The following is an 18718-nucleotide window of genomic DNA, read 5'->3' as shown; positions in this document are numbered from 1 at the left end:
TTCTGATATACATAATGTTTTATTTTGATTGTGTAGGAAGTTGTAAGGGTTCGAACACATGATATCGATAAGTTTATACATAATGTTAGTTATCGTTAGTATTAATCATTATTAAAATCTAAATGATCAGGTACCGTATAACGGCGAAACCTATCGACTGACTTTATGTATCTAGCCTACATAGTGTTGGAATTTATGTCTTGAATCTGAATAGATGTACAATTTGTGTAAGTGGTTACATATTAAAAAATAAGTGTACACAAATACAAGCATGCTGTTATTTTACAGAGAAGAATTTCAAACAATAAAGTATTCTTCTTGTTTTTCAGAAAGAAACATGATGTTTGATGAACCAGTGCACAGATGGATAATATGTTTGAAGTAGATCAATGCAAAATTCATGTTGATAAGACTTTAAGTTGGGACATTTTGGTATTTAATAATTATCAACCACAGGATACTACATCTAATTAATTCATTTAATTATATAATTTAAGTTCAACACTCCACTAGCAAATATCATGCTGGATACTCATGCTGATAGTCCTGTAAAGTTGTTTATTAAAAAAATTGTTTTTTTAACTTACTGATTAGTAACATGGTTACCCGTTATGTATATTATGTGAACATTTATTATGTGAATTACAAATGTGAATTTGGTATTTGGTGTATAAATTAATGTTTTTTTTCCATGAAATGTCCTTGCAAGAAAAGTTTGGGTTACAATCATGACAGTACTAAATATAAATGTATACGGCAGCTTATCATTCTATTATTATAAATTGACAAGAATTCTATAGAGTTTATGTGGCATACTATTAATGCTATTTCAACTTGTTTATATGAACATTAATAGATGTACATTGAAAAAATAAGGAATATTCAATTGCTTACTTCTGAATAATTTGATAATTATGTGTAATAAAAAATATCTGCATTATAATTTTATATAACATAATTATAATTATGCTCTGAGATCATTACATACTATTCGCATATTCATATACTTTACATAACATAGTTTAATTAACATGTTGTAAATTCAATAATAAACTATGTACAAGTTTTGATCTGTTTTTTATTTTATTTTAATCCATCATTCAAATACAAGCACGATGCTCTTTATTAAAATGTGCTTTAGTTATTTAATATTAATTAACTCTTTGATACCTATTAAAATGCATGCTCCTGTATTTTTCTACAATCAAATTATTCATTTAGTGTGTGAGCAATGTTTAAAACCCTCTGAAGTCTCAGCATTCTACACCAGTATCTTGTAATTAGATATGGCCAATAAATCCCCTCTTGTTATCACTTTCAACAGTGATCAGCGCTTCACACCACTTTGATAATGACCCCTACAAAGTTAAATAGATTAGCCCTGATCTTGTTGAATCTATGGAGAAAGGAGTAACCGAGTAGGATAACTAACATGAGATAGACTCGACAAAACCATGTTCTTGGGTAATTACCATAGTTTTGTAGACAGGTTGATTATAATTTGATATACATTTTGATTTTGGACCCGTGGTAAATTAAATACGTTAAAGCTTGGATAAGTTACCGTTTTAGAATAATTCGTTTTGTGTTTTACATGATATTATACTTTAAACTTAATATTAAATGTCTTGTTAATGAATAGATGTGCTGTTTAGTGCATAAAACGTAACAATCAGGCTTAACGTATTTTACATAAAGTTAACGTATATTACACGCTCTATGTTATGTTTAGGGCACAATGTTTATAAGATGAATTTTATTCTGTCCGTAAATGTGTGCTTGGTTGATATTACAAGGGTCAAAATTACATTACAATGTTAGTATGTATATAGTTTGACGGAGTATTAGGCCTTGTGTTTTTGATATTGTATTTAACGTATCTTACAATTTTGCTAACGTATCTTACATTTCTATCTGAACTACACCTTGGATATAATCAGAAAGAATACAGTGATAGGGAAATAATTTGAATGTGAATGACCTGCAGGGACATGGTAATGTTAATAATTGGACATGTTACAGTAGTAGATGAGCTTGATACCTTCATGAAATGCGCAATGACCTAAAGCAGTTTGTTTATAATAAACTGCACAATCTGTGTTTCATGGAGAATGTAGACTTTAATAAACGTATAATAATCCCATTAATGAAGACCGCTGTCTTTTTTTTAAATTTATCATATCTAATAACTGTCACTTTGTTAGTACATGATCTTTTCTTGGCACTGTATACAGTTAAGATGATAAAAAATATAATTAGAAAGAACTTGACAACGAGAGTGCTCCTACTGTTAGATTTCATACGGTTTTTATATACATCACATTTATTTAAAATTCATTGTGATCTTACTTGATTATACCGGTATATGACTACCAATGCGCTACTTATAATGTTTGACTTCTGGCATACAGAGTTTGATAATGATCTAACTTGATTCTTTTACAGAATAAACAATGAACTAAAACGATTTGTTTTACACATGTAGCAATTTGCATAATTTCTATTTTTCATATAAATTTTATAGATACAGCCACTGCAATAATCAAACATCGACTAACTAATAGTTTAAACAGATATTGAGCAACATACTAGGCACGAAGTTGTTCTCTAAGAAAGATTCACACTGTAAGATACGCAAACATTTGTAGTGGCATACAATGCCAAAATATCATTCCAGTACGGCTTACATAGGATGATTTGAAACTCAAAATGCATAATGTATATATATAAATATTTTTTCTAGCGTAAACTAGAAAGCATCTTAAAAAAGGAGTTTAGTTGACACTAAGATTAAATTTAAGATACGTTAACAATTTCATGTTCTTTGCAGTTATTTCAGCAAGTGGTCTTGTTTAGACTTTTAAAACGAGTTTACTACTAGAGAAAGGCAAGTCAGTCCTTCATTGATATGTTTTTGTTGTAAAATGTGCTTTCTGCAATGCATGATATACGTGTGTAAGATACGTTAAAAAGCAGTACAATTCCTTTTACCAAAATATGAACCGTTCTCTGCACACATGAACTGCAAATTATTTCACTGTAAATGAGATACTAATTGACTGAAATTATCAATCAGTACAACATAAAAGACAGTTCCGAATCCTCTAGCTCAATTTCTGCCATTCTTACCTCTGATCATGTGACCAATGAGGAACTGACTATTTATAGACAGTGGGCATTTATTTACGAATGCATAATTAGAAATGCCCACAACGTAGACACAATTGTAACCGGAAGCAAGATTGACCTTTCTGCATCGACAGGAAGTGACGAAGACCAAATGTTACAAGTCAAAGACACAGAAATCGTCACCTCAGTAGACAGTGATGAAAGCATGGCGGGAAATGTGATCATCATGAACACAGACAAGTGTCCACCAGGATATATGTTACTGAATCCGTATAAGCTTTCTCTGAATGAGATGGCACATGAAACTAGATCATGTGTAGAAGCCTGCATCCAATCAAACAATGTTCTTTATTTGTCAAGTGAGACTTTCATTAATTACTATATGAATATGATAGTAGGAATGGATAAATATTCCCCACCTTCTTTCCACGCCGGGTATCCACTGCGTCATGGTCCATGCGTCATGCTGAATTACTCCAAATATGGAAAGGATTCAGAAATTGGTATTGGTTTGAAATGTTCCTCGTGGCCCAAGGATTCAGTGGAGTGGATATCCAGGAAACGAAACTCTAACTGGCCAAACCAACTGTTGATCAACAAAATCAAAGTTATGCCCTGTCATGCTTTACCGGTGGGTTGTATGCAGTCTGAGAATTGCCATCTAGAATGGCGGTTTGCCTTCATCTTGCCAGAGCGAGAGCTTATCTGGAATTTCAGCGATGTTCAAATTCAATGCTATGTTATTTTTAAAACGCTGAAGAGAGAGGTTCTAGATAAAATTGTCCCTGATGAAATTAATTCTTTTCATCTGAAAACCATTGTATACTGGGTATCTGAAGAAATCCCTGTCTGTGATCCATCAAATTTAACTAACTCTGTGAACGCTTGTTTATCTTTCTTGATCACATGTATCCGGAAGAGGCACTTGTCGCATTATTTTCTGAGATCTCGAAATCTTTTTACGGGCAAACTGGAGGAAGAAATGGTGAGGGACCGTCTCATCTCGGAAATTGAACTCATACAGGAGAATATCATTGGCTTTTTAATTAACTGTGAGTGGTGGTACAAATGCGGTAGTAAATTTCTATTATCACTGCGGTTGTTTGTACAAAATGCACCAAATGTGGACTTTCTTTCTGCCTGTACAGCTATTTTGGAAACTGGGAACAGGAAATTGCGACGTAACAAATATACCCATGCCCGATGTCTCAGTATGGAGGTAACAGTAGGGATTATGTTTTTGCAGACAAGTGTTGAAAGTTTATTGAAAGTTGCTAAAGAAGTGGATGAAATGCTGAAGACATTGATGGGTGACTTTGCATTGAAGTTCGTGTCCATTCGTATTGGAATGATCTTTCTTGTGGAAGCTAAGAAAACAGCGGATCTAGAAATACGACGTAAGCTCATCTCTGAGTCAAAGCGGTGCTTGGAAGCAGGATTGCAACATGATGTTCTGGCAGCAAACATGTATTTATTAACGTATCACTATCAAACAAGAAATTATAGTGTTATCCAAAAATTTATGAAAGACCTATTTGGCAGACGTGCAGCTATTCCATACAAAGGGACACCTGGCTTATTTATTTGTGGGAAGCGTTCATTGCTTTCACCGGATATGGATGAAACTGTAACGGTAGAAGATATGGCGAATGAAAACGATCTCGCTTTTGATGTTATGTTCAGTTGTTCGGATATATCTTGCGTGCCCCCTGCTTTACAATACGAATGTGCTCTTTTGGGTGGGAGATCTAATTGGTGTTTTTGTTCAGTTAATCCACTTGTGTATGGCTGTTATGTGCAGTTTCAGGTTGCGTTCAACTTAAGAGATACAGAGCAATTGTCTCTATCACTAAGACATTTAAAGTCGATGGTGTTATATGTTGAAAATGGGGAAGAGTGTTCGAGTGGAATGCCTGTAGAACTTCATCGGCATTACAATATCATGGGATATTGTTACAGTATGATCGATGATGTACCGAATGCCATAAAGTGGCTTACGAAGTCTCTGGAAGTCTGTCCAATCAATGGAAATGCAGCAGCATATCACTTATACATTACTCTCTACAAACTATTTTTGTCAGCACTAAGGTGGTTACGTTTACAGATTTTTCTAATAAACGTTTAAACGAAATTAAATAAACGAAACGTTACCGTTTAAACGGTATCCCTATGACCGTTTAAAAAGCATCGGTACCATCGCATTTCCAAACCGAAAATAGTATTTTATTTCCGGAAGTAATATTCAGTGCATATCCCATTCGCTCAATGACGTCATATTAAAACCATAAAATATTATAAAACAGACCATCCGAATCACCACATGTGTATTCGTCATTCTATAAAAACAATTTATAGAACGTCGAAAATAATGTAAAATCAATGAAAAATACTGTTTCCGAAAACGACACTCAGAAACAAATGCACGTATTTTGCATATAAAATACAATGCGCATATCGTTTGACCGCAGAAAATGAAAAACCAGTTAACTAGCAAAAACGTAATCAATATATAATTTGGTGAAAATATTGCTTTTCAACATGCTACCGCAGTGTTTGACTTGGCTAATCAATCACTTTAAATATTTCAAGATGGCGGCATATGCACTGTTTCGTTGCCAAGTTGTAAGATTTTCGGAAAGTAGCGAAGATTTTCTGTTAGTTTCCGTTCATGTCTGTGCCATCCGCAAACCAATCAGAAATAAATTATTGCCGAATTCGGCAGCCCGGATTTACCGCAAGTACCCGGATTTCGCAGTTTGTCATCGATATACTTCGTACGGCTAATCGGCTACGTTATTTGCACCTCAATATTTATTATATTGATATTGACTGTCGTTTAAACGTTTACTGTTTTGGTAAACGTTATTCAGATAAACACGAAACGCGACCGTTTAAACGTGACACCCTTAGTCAGCACTCTAAGATCAAACCAGTAGAATGCTCCAAATTTGTTTTAGTTTAAACATTAGCCTGAACATTGTTGACACTATAAAATTTCTAGACAAGACACTCTTCTTTTTTTAATCAGGTGAATCAGAAGGTAGATCGAGGAAACCAGTTAACTTGTAATTTGAGGTATTTATTGAATAAAAGTTATCAGCTCAATACCATTTGTAAAAGTATATATATTTCAAAGTAAGATACTGCTGAATGTAATAAGGAGTATACAAAAAAATGCCAGAGTAACTCATAAATTTCCTGTATGTAATATTGATTGACAATCACTTTTAAATTAGTTTTAATAGATTTATTGATTACAATTACATGGGTAATAATTTGGACTGTAAATCTGAATTATGGGGGGCGCTTACTTCCACCGACCCGAAATGTTCAAAAATAAAAAGTATTACATATTTTACCCTTCCATGTTTAATGCATATATAGAGCATATTCACTGTTTTATTGTTGCATATGAGATTTATTTCTCGAGTGAAACAAGATTTTTTAAATATATTTTCACAAATGCGATACACGAGCGAAAATATAAAAAACCTGTTTCACAAAAAATCATCTTGTCTGCCCCTGGTTATTAAGTAGACAAACCAGTAGCATGGTAATAATGAGCAAGGAGGCCTCCTCCAAAATTTTAAAATTCATGGCACCTGGGTCAGGAGTTCTGGTAGGGCTCTATTGATCATATAGTGAAGATGCATTATTTCTTTGAAGATCTTCTTGTCTGTCCCAACGCGCATTATAAAACAATCTCGTCAGAATGTTGTAAAATTCGTGATGGAGTACGGCGCCATTGAAGAAGTGTCTAGTACTTGATCGTATTGATATTCACAACTGAAACAGATAGAAGATGTACAGGATGTACTTACTCTATTAAAATTATGAATGAAGGAGAACTTAAAACTGACATATTTATAAATGATTTCGAAGTCGTTCTATTCAGTAAGTCCAAAGTTATCAACGACTTCGTCAACGCTGTACTCTCTACTACATGTTGATAAATTTACTTGGTTATTTCTCTCTTCTAGACGTTTATACATAAAAGATTGAACATTCATTACCAAAACAATATCGTCGATGTCAAATTACCCCCAACCATAGTGTGCAGTCTATTTATTTCATATAAACATACATTGCATATACTTTTTCTTACGAATTGCATACACACCGAGTTCTAGATGACCACTGACGCATATGACGTTTCAGTACCACGTGACCCCTTTCTAATTAGTGGAGATTTTTACCTCGAGGGCTCTATAAATTTTTTAGTGAAAATCTCCATCTTTACCCCTGGGTTTTATTTTATACTTCTATGGAACCTTTATAGTACGTGTTGTAAAATTATCACATGCACAATTAAGGCTTTTGGGCCTCCTGTTTTACTGGTAGCATAAAAACAAGGATTCGTATACTTACACTTTTTCTGAGATAACTTGCATAGATGGATATACAAAAATCCCGAAAACAACCTACTTCGTTTAGTGTTTTATCTAAGCCTATTCAGCGTGACGCCGCGCTATCCCCCTTAATAGCGCCATGCTGCCATTTTCAAGGCTAATTAGGGCCGAGTGCCCTTTTTTGTATATGAATCGAGTCTTATCTGCTTTTGCAAATATGTGCTATCTTCGTGTCCCCTAGCCGCATTAATAATGCATGACTGCGTATGACGCAATTTACAAGAGTGCCGAGTACTCGAACAGTGCTGTAAAAATCGATAATCAACCAGTGGCAATATTATTCTCCAACTTCAACGAGACACGTTAACTCCGCCTTCGGCATTACTGTGACGCATACGTCATTTTGATTGGCTAAGCGGCATTTCAAAGGAAACCAATACGAAAAAAGGATTTTGTTCTAAAGCCAAACGGGGTGGATTTTGTGTCAACGTTTTAATAATAGACAGGTTTCAAAATGAAAACCGAAAAGTCATAAGTAGTCAACCAATGGTAGCCTTTTGTCAGAAATTAATAAAACAATGACGATACAGACTCCTTGCGGAGGTTACATCCCTGAAATAAACCATGCAGTTACAATTCAAATCCTCTCAGATTTTAAAGGATGTTCGTTTATAACTTTTTTATTTATAACTTATTTAATGAAGACCTGGTCGATGAGTGGAAAGCCTGCATATACCGGTCGTTAGTTTGACTCGCATTGTCATCATGAGCACGAAAATATTTTACGCTGTTTGAATTATTTTTCGTTCAATGATGATAAATTAATGAATGCAATTCCAGGGCCGGCTCCAGAGAGGACATAACTGGGGGGCACACAATTTGTTCCATAAAACAAATGTGTAGGGGGGTCGGTGGGGGGGGGGGGGGGGGGGGGTCGGCGGCCACAAGAAGTCAGTGTACAATGAACGGTCATATATCAATACGTTTACACTTAATATATGTGATTTCAACATAAAGAAGTAAATATAAAACGCTGTCTGTTAAAGATATTTAATTTTTATTTAAAATTGTAATTGACATTTAACAGTACAACAAGTCACAAATTCACTGTGGCTCCAAATGGTAGGGGGCTTGCAGCTAAATTTAACCACACTGAGCTGGTAGGTGGACTCTAACAGTCATCTTCATGATGAGTTCTGAAAATAAAAAAGTTAGAGTATATAGAAATGTAAAATTCAGTCGAATTAATTATGCAAACATTTTTCAAAATATTCATACATACTGTTGGTCTGATCAATATTTCAATTACCATATTTTATCAGAGCATGATAAAATGTGAATGTTATTAGTTAAAAATGCAAAAGATGAAAAAAATGCACAAAACATTTGATAAAATTCAATTTTAATGAAATTAAATTTATGTAATAACTCATTACAGTACATCATTTTTAAATAGATATGGATGTGTTTAGGACGGAGTAGAATTTATGAAAATGATATTTCATTTTCATACAAGAGTTGCAGAGTACTTTCTCGCAACATTTTGGGAAAACTCCCGTTTCAACACCATTCGCATCGCAAGCCCTCTGTGATTCGCCGGACGGAAATAAAGAGGTGGAAACAGACGATGGTCCTCATGACATCCATGTAATATTAGAAGGGCGCGCATGAAGAATTATTGGCTGAAGAAGATAAAGAGAGTGCTGATCCTGATGAAGCAGATTATTTAAAACCTGGTAACGATGCAGAATTTTCAAAAAATATATAGCAAATCTGCTCTGAAGGGTGCGGTTGCAACCGCGTGTGCGCTAAAGCACGTAGTGCTGAAAAGGTGTTCGAACATATTCTTAACGTCAGAGAAATGGAAAAAAATGCTGAAGACCTTTACCTGAGGGTCAAATTGCAGGACGACAGACGTTCCGATGTCACCAAAAGAGAAAAGAAAAGGCAGCATAATAGACACACGTCTAAGTTCGTCTTCATGGGCAGACGTCCTAAGCACGCACAATGCTTCGAAGACGTTCACTGTGTCGTGGCATATCTACTGAATTATGCAGAGCGAGAGAGAATTCCTTTGCCAGCCGCACCACGAGGGCTAATATTCCACCAACATACCTGCCGGCGAACACAACAAAACTCGACCTATTTGAAGATTATGAGCGGAATTTAGCGCCAGATATAAGGAGTCTCAAACTCACTGCTTTCAAGTCTGTTTGGTCAAGCTGCGTGCCGCATATGCGGATTGCCTCTCCTCGCGACGATATATGTGCCAAATGTGAACATGTGCGGAATAGCGTAGTTGACGCTGTAGATGACAATTGGCCACTGACGCGTTCGGTGACCATATAAGACAGACAAAAGGGGTACCTCTACTGATACATAACTTGTACCTTCATTTATATAAAGATGTGTGCAACTTATCATTACAACTTTGTTATAATGCAGTATATGGCATATTTAGGAACAACGGAACACCAAACCGATTGGTACATTAGGTATTTGTAAGTGATTCATATGAAATAACATTCTATAATCGCTCTAATATAAACAATTCATTTCTTATGTTGCTTTAGGTACGGGAGCTGCATGAGTGTGCGCGTAGAAGTCGAGAGACGCCCGAATCGAATGCTGAACGTTACCACCATTTCACGTTTGACTTCAGTGAGAGTGTGAGTCTCCCACATCATTACAACCAAATGGGCCCGCTGAATTTTCTATCCCTTAGAATAGTACACATCAAAGAATTTCGCTTAGATAGTGAGCTACGGCAACTGAACTTTGCCTGGATGAAAATGAGATCGGAAAAGATGGCGGCGACGCTCAATGCCTTAATGCCGTGATCTCCGTGATCGATTAGGCAATCCATCAACTTTTGCCATTCATGCTGACAATTGCCCAGGTTGGTCATCGTTTTGTGTGGTATTTTTCTCTCAAAAATTTACCGATTCAGTTTACGTATTCGAGAGTTTTTGAAGACAAAAATGATAATGGCTTCTGTATGATTTTAGTCTTTCTGTTGTTGTTGTTTCTTCAAAAGAGGCAAAAACAAAAATCGCTTCATGTGGCGAGTCCTGACTGGATCACAACAAACAATCGAATATATGGTGCAGATACCAGGTTGCTTTAATACCTTACGGATGTATATGAGTAATGGATTAAACTTTCAGTATGGCTATCTAATCGTAATTTGTTAGCGGATAAAAAAAACGTATGGTTTATTTTTAAGAACAGGACAATAATCAAAAGACAGTAGAAAACAAACAATAACTCTTTAAACAGTAATAAATCTTGAGGGCCATTAAGTAAGTACATAAATATTTTTTTCATTCCATGTAAATCCGATGCGCATCTTCATAGGCCACGCCAAATGCCACGTTGACGCTCAATCTCTTGCACGACGGTCACATTACATTCACCTCTGTGTTGGGCTCAGAACAGACTATTGTTATGAAAGCGTCTCATTCATGTCATGATCATTCCAAGCGTTCATCAGTGAGGTTACACTATACTAAACAATCTCTTGAACGACGGTTACATTGCATTAACTGCATTAAAGAAAACCATCTCATACCATGATATCTTATATCAGTCTTAATTAATTATTATAAAATTGATATGTTTTTTTATGTTAAGAAACCGACATACATAAATACGTCGAAGCAATGCCTAACGTCACTCAATAAAAAATATGTACAATTGTTTACATTTGTGAAGTGCGTGGAATGATTACATCTGTGTAAATGGGCAATAAGATAGTTCCAAAAAATTGCATTAAAACTCACAAGTTTGTGCACGATTTATCGTACATTTAAAAGTCATATTTCTTAATTAAATGCATGCGATCTTAAATATCCACTCATATATACATTGTATGCGTTTGTTCGGTTTTAGCTATTTGGTAGACAAAATGGCGTGCTGAGCCTTATGCAGAGTTGTATGTGAGAGCAAGGAACGACAACTCTGCGTGGAGATTGGTTGACGCTTAGCAGAATAATGCAGAGTTGCATTCCACCTTTACTTTGTAGAATATTGTAAGTATATATATATATTTCATTTTTTAATTTTACGAGGTAAATTACTAAGCTATAATCGATAAAAAATTAATTGATTTTAACTGAAGTAGTTCAGAAGATATTCAATGGAGAAATCTTTTAAAATATTTTAGGCCGTGGCATACTTTTTTATTGATAAGTTTATATTTGCCTTTGCCTGAAACTGTAATTATTTTACATTTCTATTTCGTTCGGTGTATCTAGAAAGTACATTACAAGCAGCTCCAATTTATATTTCTTATTCAAGAACCGAATTTCCTACCTCAAATCTCCAAGTTCACTCTGTATTCTTCTTTCCATAAATGGTAGCCTTGAATACGTCATCTATCGAAGTGTGTTTTTGAAACATGTTTGATACAATGTCTGCGTCGTGTGCTACATTATCTTTTCAGTTTTAAAACATCACAACAACGTTTTTTCTATTTGGTGTGGATTTTTCAGTATTTTAAAGAGCATGATGTAAAATCGCAAAATGCATTTTTCCAAGAGCCATGAAATTAATTGCTTTATATTTTTTAACAAATTAATAAACAAAACAAAATAGCTGAAAACGTGAAATATATCGCAAGTTTAAGCAAGTGTTCAGGGGCATAATAATCCCATTGTGCTTACATACAGGATTAAATGAATTCATAATCATCCATGTATTAGAAACAAACATCACTACTATTCGTTTTACAGGCATGTACAATTACATGCTACCATGTTTTATATAAGTCACTTATTTGTATTGTTAAAGTCTTGTTACTAGCAGTTAAGAGGATAACCTTTTTTGTATTTGTTAACCTAGTTCTTTTGTAAGTTTATATAACTTAACTTCATCAGTAAACATGTTTGTTTTACAACAATACATGTGATTTACTTGTTCCTCTTATTAAGTATAATTAGTCATATACATTTTTAAAAAGAAAGAAAGAAATGAGGCAATCTTCACGCAGAGTTGTCTTTCCATGCTCTCACATTCAATCTCTGTCATCACAAAATAAATTCTACCAGATTTGGGAGGATTTTTTTAAGTATTATATTATGAAAAGTAGAATCACTTTCTTTTATATTTTGATAATAATAAATAGTGTATAAGTTAAGGTTCATAACAAAAATAATTATTAGCTAATTAAAAAAAGTAAAAATAACTTTGAAAGTTTGAAATAAAATCACATGGTATTGAATCCTCAAGATTACCGCCATTTGTACTATTTCATAACAGTACGATTTCATGGCTACAAACAAATTAATTGCCTATGATCATGATTATTATGTTCGAACTGAACTGCTCCCTTATGATAGAAACAGTATTTAGTGTGAACTATGTGAAAGTTTGTATTGTGTACCTTGTTCAGGAATGACACATACGTTTTAAAGTATGCAGTTGAAGACAAAAATAATGGGAGCAGCATTTGGTAGTGCAGTGGTTGCAAGAGGGCGATTCCTGGTGTGAGAAACGTTTTGAAAATGATTGAAGAAATTGAGAAAATAGAAAGTCAGTTGATCAAAGTTGATCAAACTTGGCCCAAACTCACAGTTAAAACAGAAATTGAACTAGACCAAGCGATTTTAGACATAACTGAATATGAAAAAGAAAGATAAATGTTCTCATGTATAACTTTCCTGAATCAAATGTAGAATCCTCTGAGTAAAGAAAATCTCATGATGTTGTAGTGGTGCAGGATCAGTACAGGTAAATGATATACCAAAAATATAATGAAAAAAGGAATACTAGACGACCACCTGTAAACGTAGTTCGAAAATGAGAAAGAAAAATAGAAACTCCTTATAAGAAATAATTTGCTTAAGGATCAAATCCAGAAAACATCTGACTATACAAATAGGCAGCGACAATTGAATATCAGAATGAAAGAAGAGGTTGCTTAACGCCGTGTGATTGCTCAGATATTTCCCTTAAGGAATCTGAAAGAGGAATTTTATTCCAAACAGAAAACACGATTTCTTATGTTTCTCCATAAATTCTCTAACAAGAGATCGAGACCTGGAAATAACATAAGCCCGAGCCAGTCACATTTTTTTCTCATACAAATTCTACCTCTAGTCAGTCATCCATAGATGGACAGACTTTTATAAACATTCATTTGAGAAAAATCTGCGATCGAGACCTGGAAATAACTTGAGCCCTAGCCAGTCACTTATTATTTCTCATACAAATTCTAACTTTAGTCAGTCTTCCGCAGATGGTAAAGACTACTAAGGGTGCAAATGGCAAGGGACCCTCATTTAGGGCAGAGGGACCGGATGTAGTCCGGGAATAGGTCACCGTTAGATTACATGAAAGACAAAGTAAGCCGTTCCTCAAGTTAAGTTGAAGTTAATGTTTCCAGTTCATGAAACTGTTTATGTCTTTGACAGCAGTTCGGTTTGTTTAAGAATCCATTTTGGAAGGAGGTCAATGGGAATAAAGCAAAATTATCTAAAGACAATTATAATTCCACAGTGACAATATGCCATGATGATAGTAATAATTTAGATGTATTTAGTGTTCAAGTGTTAACACTTCGAGTGACACTGCATTATATCTAAGTAGTACCAGCTTAAACTCTCTTGCAAAAGACAGTGAAATATTTGGGAACAGTGATACAGATGTCAGTGAAATTTACATTAGCAGTCCAACCATCTCTTCTAGTAACCATAATAACTTTAGTATTGAACATCATGAAGGTCTTAAATGTCTGTACTTAATTATTGACAATTTAGGCAATACAAAATAGCTGAACTGGAACCTTAAGTTAACATTAATCAACTAAATATAGTAAGAATACCAGAATGATGTCCCGAGACCGGAGACAAAGTTGATATTTCCAGTTATTTACTGGAGGATTTCCCGCAATGCTTTAGTCCTAAATGAAGTGAAAATAGAGATGCAATTTAATTCAATATAAATGGTATATATGAAGGTAGTTATCAAAATCTAAACAATATTAACTGTAAAGAAAGCTGCTTATGCGAAGTGAGAACTGACAATGAAAATCTTCTTAATGGTCTAGTGCAGATATCCAAATTCTGACCAAGAATAGCAATCAAATGAGTTAATGGGTGCGATTTGCCAGGTAAAGCATCTCAAGAAGATAATAATGGTTGAGTTCGATTATAAAGATATAAATTGGGATCATTGGACGTCTTCGGCTCCTGAGACCTGCAGTAGTCATGAGTTTGTTGTGGCAGTCTGGGACAGTGTTTTTGTGTTCCAACATTTGAACTTCTACACAAGATTTAGAAACTCTCAACAATTGCGTGTACTTAATTTGGTATCTTCAATTGAAGAGCAATTTAATAATAACTTACAGCACTTTACCCCTATAGTTAAGTTTTCATGTTGTCACCTTCATTATTGACTGTAACTCTTAAGTAAATTTCCTGACAAAAAATCTAATATGAAAAGGAGCTATGATGCAATCACCACAGAGTTTACCAGTGTTAGGTGGGAAAATGATTCTTTTTGGAAAATCTGTCAATTAAAGATGGATTTATATAAATGGCAATATGCATACCTGTATGGATAAATATATCCTTAAGATAAAAGATAAAATTAGAACATCTCAAAAAGGACAGCTCTATATGGATCACAAAGAATAACTTAGGGCTATCAAAAAGAAACACCGTTTTTGGCAATAGTATATGAAAACAAGAGAAAAGAGATGAGCTAATTTACAATACTACACTAGGGATACAAATGTTTCTTCTCATAAATTTAGAAGAGCACAGGCTGATTTCGAACAGAAGATATCACAAGAAAATAATCAAAAGGACTTTTTAAGTATGCAAATTCAAAAAGAAAAGTTGATGTTGGAATAGCAAAATTGAAAAGAACTGGATATTTCTTAGCAGAAGTTGACTATAAAAATGCTGAGGTGTTTGCTGATAACATAAAAGTTGTTCAGCTTAGCTGAAGTCCTTCGGGCAATGACCGAATTCCAGACAGATACTGGTCTGTCCAGGTGAATTGATATATGGTTACTGAAGTTCAATACCGCGAAATCCAACACTCTTCGTTATGGTATACATAACCCAAATAGGAGGAGGACCTGATGAAAAGGAAATACCAAATAGTAAAGAAGAATGTGATTTTAGATCTTGGAATACTATTTTCTACTGACTTGAAATATAGTGATAATATTAATACATGTATTACCAAAGCAAAGAGCATGATTGGGCTTGTGAAGAGAACGTTTCAACATATAAATACAAACCAATTTAGAAAACTCTATAAGGCCTTGATGAGACCACATCTTGAGTATGGAAACCTGATAAGGCACCATAGATTAAAAAAAATATATTGAATGTATAAAGCGGGTAAAACAGAGAGCAACCAACCTAGTTCATTTTGTCCAACATTTACCATACCCAGAATACTGGATGTTTTAAAGATTTCAACTTTTATATATAGCGTCGTTTCCATGGAGACATGATTGAGGTGTATAAGCTATCCCATTGCAAAGAAGATATTGATAACGCACAGTGTTTTCTCTAAATCCTAATTTAACAAAAGGGAACTTACTTAAACTTAAGAAAAAGTCATTAAAGGCAGATGTCAGGAGACACTTCTCAGAGAGGGTAATCACACCATGGAACCTCTTACTAGATGAAACAGTAACAGCACCATCATTGAACACCTTTAAGAACAGAATAGACACGTTCATGGCCGTTCATTAATACACAGTAATGCCGGATCGAACTTGGACCAAATTTCATTTGTGTTCATTTGTTACTTGTACAGAAACAGTATTCTCCACAGGCTACACAGACGTTTATGTCAACATCCCTAAGTGCAGCATGATGGCACACAATGAGGACTTGATCACATATTTTTCAGGGAGATGCATTGTAATCGATATAACAATCAACAAAAGTAATATTGATTTAAAACTCGAGCAGGCAACCTCAGAAATACAAAGCACACTTTTCAATAGCAATGGATGATTAAAATATTTTGTAACGCCCACAGGGATCTAGCTGGACTGACCTTATCAATGAAAACACATATTATTTTGACAAAAATCAGTTTTATGCCTCAGCATATCTTTGATAGTGGTATCCTGATTAGGTTCTTGTTGCGGGCGTTGCTGGCTTGTGAACGACTGATTTATTTGTGGCAGTGAATGAAGAACAAGCCTTACTGTTGGACAGCATCAAGGTGACCATAGCCTGTGCTCACACTTCTGATATATGGTCACTGGAGATTAACACATACAATGTCAAATAGAATTGAGCTGCATTCTCGGAAAACAAAGCTTAATGCATGTTTGTAAAGTGTCTTTCCAGATTAGCGAGTGCAATCTTCCCTGGCAAATCAGGAACGACAATCCACCTAAACTGGATTTTCGCTAACGAGAGATTTACATTTAGCGAAAATAAAAGCTGAAAGTGTTGTCCCTAATAAGCCTGTACACACTGCACAGTCTAATCTGGAACAACACTTAATACATATGATCTAAATTACTTTTTCCCAGAGCAAGACTCAATTTGTTGTTTTTCTTAGAAAAGGAGAAAATGTTCTTACTATCAATGCTTGTGTGTAAATTGAGATTGGAATGTTTGATCAGATTATGAAATATTGAAATATAGGACAATACATAAATACATGCATTAATCAATTGATGCTGTTTTATATGTGCATTCGTGAATTATACAAATATTAAGGAGAACTCTTTGACACATTTTTTCATAATTTTATTTGCCATCTCGACAATAGAGTATTCAACTGATTAATAGCAATACGGTTCAAGTGACAATGGTAAATACGAAGTAATATAAACAAATGTATCTTCTTTAACACTGACCAATTGATTGTAGTTGACAATATTAAAACAACAGAGGTAAACACATTTGTAGATAAAGTAAGCAATCCACCATATAGAGTATATGTAACAACTTTCAAGCTATTGCAAGATGGCAAACTGACCTTATAAACAAGTAAAGTATGGTAATTCTAAGCCTTATTTTACCATGCTCTTGTAAAATTGATTCCATGTGTCACGTACATTCACTTAATTGATGTTTTTCTACATTGGGCATTACTTTGAAAATGTGAGTATATAAATTGGACCAAATTTGTGTTTAATACAAGTTTTATAAATTAACATACTGCCAAAGTCCCAGGTGAAATGATATCATAAGACCTGCACCATGCAAAAATGATTCTTTAGCCAGCGAAAGTCCCGGCCAGTCTTCACATCTGCAGTATGGTCAGGGGCTACACTACAAGTTTGGAATAAGACCCATCTTTACAGGATGGCGCGTCTTATATTGGATTACAGAGCAATATAAGCTAGATTTACCTCACTGAGCAAGGGATGGAAGAATATCGTCACTCTTAACAGCTCATATTGAATAATCTTGTATATAACCTGGGGATAAAAATATCTGGCTAGTCTAAATTTCATGGCAATTTTCAATTTTGTTTATGCTTTTTGTAATATTCCACATAATCCGCACATAATTATTTCAAGTATTTGTGGATTATTAGAATTTGGTATAAACAAATCTATGGTTTAACTCGATTTTTCAAGTATTTGTGTGTAAAAATATGTATTATTGAGAATTTAAGCATCGAAGTCGGCCCAACATATATTACTCGATGAGATATTTCTTTTGAAATCAGTGACAAAAGGGTTTGAAAAATGTTGTTTCGTCATTTTTAGCTCAGCTGTTCTCCGAGAAAACCCAAGGTATTGTCATAGCAAGCTAGTCCACCGTTTGCCTCACGCTAAAACCTTAACATTGGCTCTAAAATCGAGTGCTTCCCATAAAACAATGAAACTTCATATGTAGCTGCACCTTGATTACTAGGTCAAAGGTCAAGCTCACTGTGACCTCTAATATTCTTCTGACAAGCTTTCATTTATTCAAAACTGCACCCACAGCTGAGCGTTGGCAACCGCTATGCGGTGCACCTGTTAATTAAGATGTGTTTTCAATTGTACATTTTCTAAAATTGCATGTTCATTTTTAGTTCAAATGTTTATGCAATAATAAAATGCTGCTGTTAACAAGTTGGGAAGTTTGTTGTGTAAGTTTGCAGTGATAGTTCTTTTTAATAGCTTATGCATAATATATTTGCAAAGAGATGAAACATGGTAGATGCATCATATATGCTATAAACATATAATATGAACAACCTGAATACATCATGATGGGTATAAATCAACAAATGATGAGCCAATACTTTAAAAGACAGTT

The 18718-nt window shown here is 34.5% G+C and overlaps 1 protein-coding gene across 1 annotated transcript; it reads left to right on the top strand.

Annotated features, from left to right (window-relative positions):
- Positions 1–3064: 3064 nt before the first annotated feature.
- LOC127840398 (uncharacterized) lies at positions 3065–10318 on the top strand (the record flags this gene model as incomplete). Its single annotated transcript, XM_052368810.1, has 3 exons — positions 3065–5217; positions 9536–9689; positions 10052–10318. Coding segments are annotated over 3 exons (2574 nt in total), but the record flags the coding sequence as incomplete, so codon positions are not given.
- Positions 10319–18718: the final 8400 nt, after the last annotated feature.

Source organism: Dreissena polymorpha, chromosome 8 (genome assembly GCF_020536995.1).
Source record: "Dreissena polymorpha isolate Duluth1 chromosome 8, UMN_Dpol_1.0, whole genome shotgun sequence".
Taxonomy (NCBI): domain Eukaryota; kingdom Metazoa; phylum Mollusca; class Bivalvia; order Myida; family Dreissenidae; genus Dreissena; species Dreissena polymorpha.
Note: the sequence above shows the minus strand (reverse complement) of the source record. Positions and strands in the feature narration are given on the sequence as shown.